Source organism: Microtus ochrogaster, chromosome 5, assembly GCF_000317375.1.
Source record: "Microtus ochrogaster isolate Prairie Vole_2 chromosome 5, MicOch1.0, whole genome shotgun sequence".
NCBI classification, from domain to species: Eukaryota; Metazoa; Chordata; class Mammalia; order Rodentia; family Cricetidae; genus Microtus; species Microtus ochrogaster.
This window is the reverse complement of record NC_022012.1, coordinates 93,425,732-93,432,771: the sequence shown is the minus strand read 5'-3', so window position 1 is coordinate 93,432,771 and position 7,040 is coordinate 93,425,732. Positions and strand designations below refer to the sequence as shown.

The following is a 7,040-nucleotide window of genomic DNA, read 5'->3' as shown; positions in this document are numbered from 1 at the left end:
GGGGGCACTTGTTACCCTGCTGAGGCTACGGGGGGGGGGTTCTTGTTACCCTGCTGAGGCTACTGAGGCTACGGGAACACTTGTTACCCTGCTGAGGCTACAGGGAGCATTTGTTACCCTGCTGAGGCTACAGGGAGCATTTGTTACCCTGCTGAGGCTATGGGGAGCATTTGTTACCCTGCTTAGGCTATAGGGAGCATTTGTTACCCTGCTGAGGCTATGGGGAGCATTTGTTACCCTGCTTAGGCTATAGGGAGCATTTGTTACCCTGCTGAGGCCGGCGGAGGACATGCTGCTCCTCTGACGCTACCTTTGAATGGGCAGTTTGGCACGCGTCTTTGGAACCTGACTGGGTACTTCCAGTACAGGTGTGCGCTTGTTTCTCTCCTGCCCGCCAGTTCCCGAATAACCACTCTGAGGCTTAATATTAATTACAAACTGTTTGGGTGATAACAAGCTTAGGCTTATTATTAAGTAGTTCTTACAACTTAAATTAACCCATTTCTATTAGTTTATATTTACCATAAGGTTTATATCTTGTTACCTCACATCTTGCTTCTCTGGTGGCTGCTGACATCTCCCTGACTCTGCCCTTTTCCTCCCTGTATCTCTGTTTGGATTTCCCACCTGGCTCTATTCTGCTTGGCCATTGACCAAATCAGCTTCTTTATTAACCAGTGGTAGTAAAACATGTTCACAGCATGCAGAGACACCCCACATCAGGTGCTTCTCTCGTGAGCCTCAGCTCTACAGAACAAATCCCTGTGAATCCTTCACTCGCTCTCCTTCTGCTGGTCCTGAGTAGTCGCCATCTTTCCCGGTGGAAGCTCAGAGGCATCTAAAGGACTCTGGTGACATTTGCAGAGTGTGTCATTTTATCTGCATGATTGCTGACAGCATCCTCTAGATTGGTTTCTGTCAGTGAGCGTGCTCATCCTGTGGAAACAATGACATGCTATCTCACTTTTCCTATTATGTCAGTAATTTCCGTTGCTGTGATAGAACAAAGTGTGGAGAGTGTGTTTTGGCTTTCGGTTCCAGAAGGGAAGTCTGTAACGTTGGGGAGGCATGGCGGCAGGTGGCTGGAGCAGGAAGCCGAGAGGCTGCATCTTCCACATGTGCAGAAACAAACGGAAGGAAGGGAGAGTGGGGTAAAGCTATGCACTCTCAAAGCTGCCCTAGTGGTAAACCCTCCTCCAGCCAGCCTTCATGTCCTAAGCATTCCGTAATTTCCCTGAACAGCGCCCCTCAGTGAAGACAGAGAAGCCAAACACACCAGCCTGCAGGGACATGTCTCATTTACACCATCACCCATGTATGCACGTTGCATTTGAGTACAGGTAGATGTGGGTAGGTGTGCATGGGTGTGTACTTGTATGTATGTGCATGTGTCTGTGTGTGTGCAATGCAATGAGTGTATGTGTGTTGCTATGTGTGTATGCATGTGCATGTGTGTGCGCACGTGAGTGTATGTTTGGGTGCTCTGCAATGTGTGTGTGTGTATGTGTGTGTGTGTGTGTGTGTGTGTGTGTGTGTGTGTGTGTGTGTGTGTGTGTGTGTGTGTGTGTAGGCCCAAGGCTGATGTTGGGAATTATCTCAGTCTCTCTTCCACCTTATTCTTTGAGCTAGGCTGTCTCAATGAAACCCAGAGCTCATTTGGTCTGGCTAGTCTTTGGGATGAGCTCGCTCTGGGGCTCCCGTCTTGGCCTTCTGAGGTAGGTCACTGTGCCCACTCAGTCTGTCTGTGGGATACGAGTATGGTCTTCTTGCTTCCACAGCATGTGCTTTGCCCACTGAGCTGTCTCTCTGGTTCTCTTCCCTGGAGCTTTCTGTCACCAGTCTTAAGCCCTGAGTTTCTGTCTACTGAACTCTTGCCTAGTGCTCCCGGGCAACACAGACCTATACTTTAGCCATGCTAAACCGAAAGGCAGGATGCAGCCAGCTGTGGCTCGAAGTTCCACTCTCTGGACGGTGTCCTCCAAGGGTCCCATCTCATTCCACCCACAGAGTCTGCTCTTCTCTGCTAGTCGACTGCTGTGATCCCCACTCAGGGTCTGACCCTCCTCCACGTAGGGCGGGTGTTCCCCACTCAGGGTTAGGGTCGGCCTTGCACAGAGTGGAAGTTCTGACTCTCCTCCACACAGGGCGGGTGTTCTGGACTTACCCAGGCTCATCTCTGCCCTGTTGATGACGGTTTACTGCTGTGTGCCCAGCCTGCTAGATAACAACAGGCAGTTTGGATTCCACAATGCATTGGTGCCAGCACTCATGTTCCGTGTCTGCGAGAAGCTCCTGATTTGCCAGTGAGAGCCCAAAGATCCCTGCTGCAGCCCACTGTGCTGGCGCATTCCTGGGCCCCTTTACTGCAGGTGCTCAGGAGCCATGCTGCAGCAGGAGGCCCCAGGGAACCTTCTAGGCTCCCATTTTTCCTTGCTAATTCTTACATTTCATGTAAGTCAGCATATGGGTTCTGACAGTTGCTAAGTACGACTCTTCCAGTTACAGATTTAGGAAGAAAAGGAGCAACCAGAGTAGGCTCGTAGATACGCTGGGGTTGCTGTCATTTGGATTTAGGCCAAAAGCCCATTCATCACCTGGATGCCATAGCTGACTCAAAACTTTGATGGGAAATGAAGGTGTTGAATTGAGGAAGGAGTTTGCCAAGGATCCTGGGAGGGGCGGGGGAGAGAGGGAAGGTACATCCTTTAATATTAATTATTAATAATAAACTAATATTCATTTAATATAAATATTAAAGCAAATTATTCCTGAATGGGGAGAAACAAGTACTACAGTCCATCATGGGGGGGCACGGATGGCAGGAGTGTGGACCTGGGCCACATCACACCTTAGCTGTGCAGGAAGCAGAGAGCAGGGAGGGCCGGTGCACATCTGCCGGTGCACATCTGCCATGCACATCTGCCATGCACATCTGACTCCTCCTCTTTTCCTTTCTCATTCCACTCCGAACCCCAGCTTTTGCCTTCTCCCTTTTTGTACCCTCTCTGCATCCTCACAGACAGGCATAGAGGTTTGTCTCTCAGGTCATTCTACATCCAGTCAAACTCTCAATGAAAATTATCCAAAATAAAAAATACCAAGCAAGCATGTAGGAGACACTATCAGTATGCATTTTATTAGACTTTTTTCCTGTTTGAGACAGGGTCTCAGATAGTCCAGGTTAGCCCCAAACTCACTATGAGTGGAGGATGGCCTTGAACACCTGCCCCTTCTACTTGTCCTCCCAAGTATTTGGTTATGGGCCACATGGTCACAGGCGTGAACCCCACACGGGCATCAGCGTCACTGACACCAGCCTTGTGCTCAGCTCCACGAGCACCAGAGACCAGGACTTGGTGAGCTCAGCCCTGGGACAGGGGTGTGTGTCAGGACAGAACACAGAGGGAAGGGTGAGGAGGGGTACTGGGGGGCGGGGATAAGGTAACTGAAGTCCGGAAGGATAGGGGATGGGAACGCTATGGGAAGAGGCTCCCCCGTGGAGGGATTTGGAGGGAAGAATGGGTCTTGTTCTTTGGCAGTTTATTTGGATTTTTACTGACTGTCAGTCTTTTTAACTTGGTCTCTGTAGAATGCTAAGAAATACAATTTGCCATGTTGGAGAACAGTCTAAAATGTTCATGGTCTCCTCATGCAAAGGTCTCCACATTTTATCCTTGTTATCCAAAGTGAGTTTGTAGAGTGCGGGGTGGGTGTCCCCTTGTCGGTAGCCTGTGAGCACCTGGTGACAGCGGCTGTCGGCCTCACCCAGGGCTCGCTGGTGCTGGGCCACACTGGTTCTGAGCAAGCAGATGGCTGTCTTCTTATGGGCTCACTCTGCAGTAGGGTTCCAAAGGGCAGCTAAACCTCAACTTAAGGAAAGATGTTTTAGATTTTGGCAATTAAATAACACACCATTACATTCTGTGCTAAGTAATTTAGATTTTAGAGAAAATTTGAATCTTTAAAGGCAAGTAGGAATGTACTTTTGTATATGCTGTGGATTTGGGGGACAGTTTTCTTTTAATTTCTCTGACTCCTGAAACTTAAGAACCCCCTTTGCATTCTGCTTACTCCGGGAGAGCTATAGATTTGGGGGATTTCCCAGGGCAGGGGGAAAAGTTCACCCTGGCAATTCTTCCAGGTAGGTGTGTGGTACATTTGCCTGTGAAAACGTGATAGCAAAACAGACTTGGCAACCGTGGGCTCAGTGCACGGTTCTGACAGTCTACACAGGCTCCATCATAAAGGAAACACTGATATTAATTTAAAGTTAGGGACTTCCGTTAGAGTCAGAAATTTAAAAACAAACAAAAGAATCCAAATCAAGCCATAGACCAGGGGAAGGCACTTGTTACACAAATAATCCCCCACCGAGTTTCTAACCTAACGGACAAGAGAATCCAGGAGAAAACCAAGACTTAATGAACCCTTCACATGTGTCTCTTCACACACGGGTCATCCCTAGATGTTCAGTTCACACATGAGAAGATGCTGACTTCATGAGTGATCAGGACAGCTCATAGCGCATCTCTCTCATGTGCGCGCGCGCACACATGCATGCATGCATGCACATGAATGTACAGCAGACATCTTAAACTAATGGACAGAAAGGTGTGCTAATGTAACTGTTGCTGTCCACGTTTCTTTCTGTGTTTATAGTTCCCCAAAAGAACTAGAGTTCATTTGAATGGCCAGGACTTCCAACCAAGTTTAATATTAATGACCAACAAAAGGGCTGGTACCCAAGGTTCTCCATTGATCCTGGGACACCGAGAGCCCCTTGTGTGCAAATGTCTTGGTTGGTCGCCGTCTATCAGTGGAGAATGTATCTTTCTGTTGGGCAAAGACAAACAAAATTGGGGTGTTGTTTACAACCAGGGAAGAGACCTTTAGTGGAGCCTGGCTTCTGCATCAATGTCTGGGCTTGTAAAGCGCAGCTGAATGTGCCTGGCCGTGCAGTGCGGTGACGGTCAGCACGGCTAGGGCTGTACCTCTGGAAACACCCGCCTCGGTGGCATTTAAGACAGACACTGTATCTATCTTATCATGAACAATAATCTTTGCCCGGTGCTCTTTGCAGGCTGGTGATGTACATCGAGAGAGACAGCAGAAAGACCTCCCCAGGCAAGGAGCTGCAAGGTGGGAGCGAGTACCTGGCCAGGTGCCTGGATCTCCTCATCCAGCACATGGTACAGGAGCCGCCGCGGATCCTAGGTAAACGACAGCCACCTGCTCCGGGCCCATAGCTGTTTACTTCTCTGCGTGTGGCTTCTGGCATGCCTTTCTTCATTCTTGCTTCTCTTCTATTTCAAAACTTACCTTAAAAACTAATTTCTTGGGATTTTATGTGGTTTGTAAACATATTCGCCCCCTTAGCTCCTCCCCTTCCCACTCTCTCAGTCTTCTCATCCCTTCCCACCCAATAGTGACGAGATCTTCATCTTCTTTGTCTTCATCTTCCTTTCCTCCTCTTTGGTTTCTTCCACAGTTTGCATTGCCCAGCTAGTCTTGGGGTTGGGTCTGCTCTGCAATGTGATCTGACTACTATGGTATAGCAATAAAATAAAACAAAAAAAATCGTGAACTGACCTTCTGGCTCCCAGCAGCTGTCCAGTGGTGGCCGCACATCAGTTTTATCGTCCCCTGTGCTGGACTTTTGTCTGGCTGGGACTTGTACAAGTCCTGTGCATGCCATCACAGTCTCTGAGTCTTGATGTCTATGTTGCTGTGGGGCAGTGGGGAGACATTTCTCTGCAATGTGTGTGGCTTTAAGACTTCATTGGCCTTGTCTGGTCTATAGTTACTTTGTATTGGTCACAGGATTGAGATGTTACATTTGGGTGTTACCTGAGGTAGATGGCTGTCTTAGGGTTTCTGTGAGGTAGATGGCTGTCTTAGAGTTTCTGTGAGGTAGATGGCTGTCTTAGTCATAGTTTCTATGAGGTAGATGGTTGCCTTAGTCATGGTTTCTATGAGGTAGATGGCTGTCTTAGTCATGGTTTCTATGAGGTAGATGGCTGTCTTAGTCATGGTTTCTATGAGGTAGATGGCTGTCTTAGTCATGGTTTCTGTGAGGTAGATGGCTGTCTTAGTCATGGTTTCTATGAGGTAGATGGCTGTCTTAGTCATGGTTTCTATGAGGTAGATGGCTGTCTTAGTCACGGTTTCTATGAGGTATATGGCTGTCTTAGTCATGGTTTCTGTGAGGTAGATGGTTGTCTTAGTCATGGTTTCTGTGAGTTAGATGGCTGTCTTAGTCATGGTTTCTGTGAGGTATATGGCTGTCTTAATCATGGTTTCTATGAGGTAGATGACTGTCATGATTTCTGTGATTATGAGGCAATGTCATGAACACAGCAACCCCTATACAGAAAGCATTTAATTAGCTCCATATTTAGTATGACGGGGTGCAGGCCAACATGGTGCTGGAGAGGTAGCAGACAGCTCTACCTCTGATCTGCAGACAGCAGAAAGAGAGCGCCACAGTGCGCCTGGCTGGAGCATCTGAGATCTCAAAGCCGGCCCCCAGTGACACCCTTCACCCAACAGAGGTCATACCTCCTGAGAGTGCTTCTGCCTAGTTTCAGGGGATCTGATGCCCTCTTCTGGGTACCTTCATTCATGTGCACACACACACACACACACACACACACACACACACACACACTGTTGGTTTGAAAGAAAATAGCTCCCAAAGGGAGTGGCCTTGTTGGAGAAAGTGTGTCCTGTGGAGGAGGCACCTTTGAGGTCTCCTATATGCTCAAGATCCTGCCCAGTGTCATGGACCACTTCCTGTTGCCTACGAGTCAAGATGTAAGGACTCTTAACACCCGCTCCAGCACCATGTGTGCCTGCACGCCACCATGCTGCACCATGCTGATAATGGACTGGACCTCTGAAAATGTAAGCCAGCCCAATTAAATGTTTTTCTTTATAAGACAAGAATTGCTGTGGTCATGGTGTCTCTTTACAGCAATAGAAACCTTAACACACACACACTCACACACGCATACACTAAAATTAAATTAAATTAAATTAAA

General features: G+C 48.2%; 1 protein-coding gene across 1 annotated transcript in view; it reads left to right on the top strand.

The window, feature by feature from the left end:
- Ulk4 (unc-51 like kinase 4) overlaps positions 1–7,040 on the top strand; it is a 288,608-nt gene that overhangs the window by 80,996 nt on the left and 200,572 nt on the right. Inside the window, exon 25 of the mRNA XM_026779110.1 lies at positions 5,081–5,214. Within this exon, the coding sequence (XP_026634911.1) occupies positions 5,081–5,214 (134 nt within the window). The remainder of the gene's footprint in view (positions 1–5,080; positions 5,215–7,040) is intronic.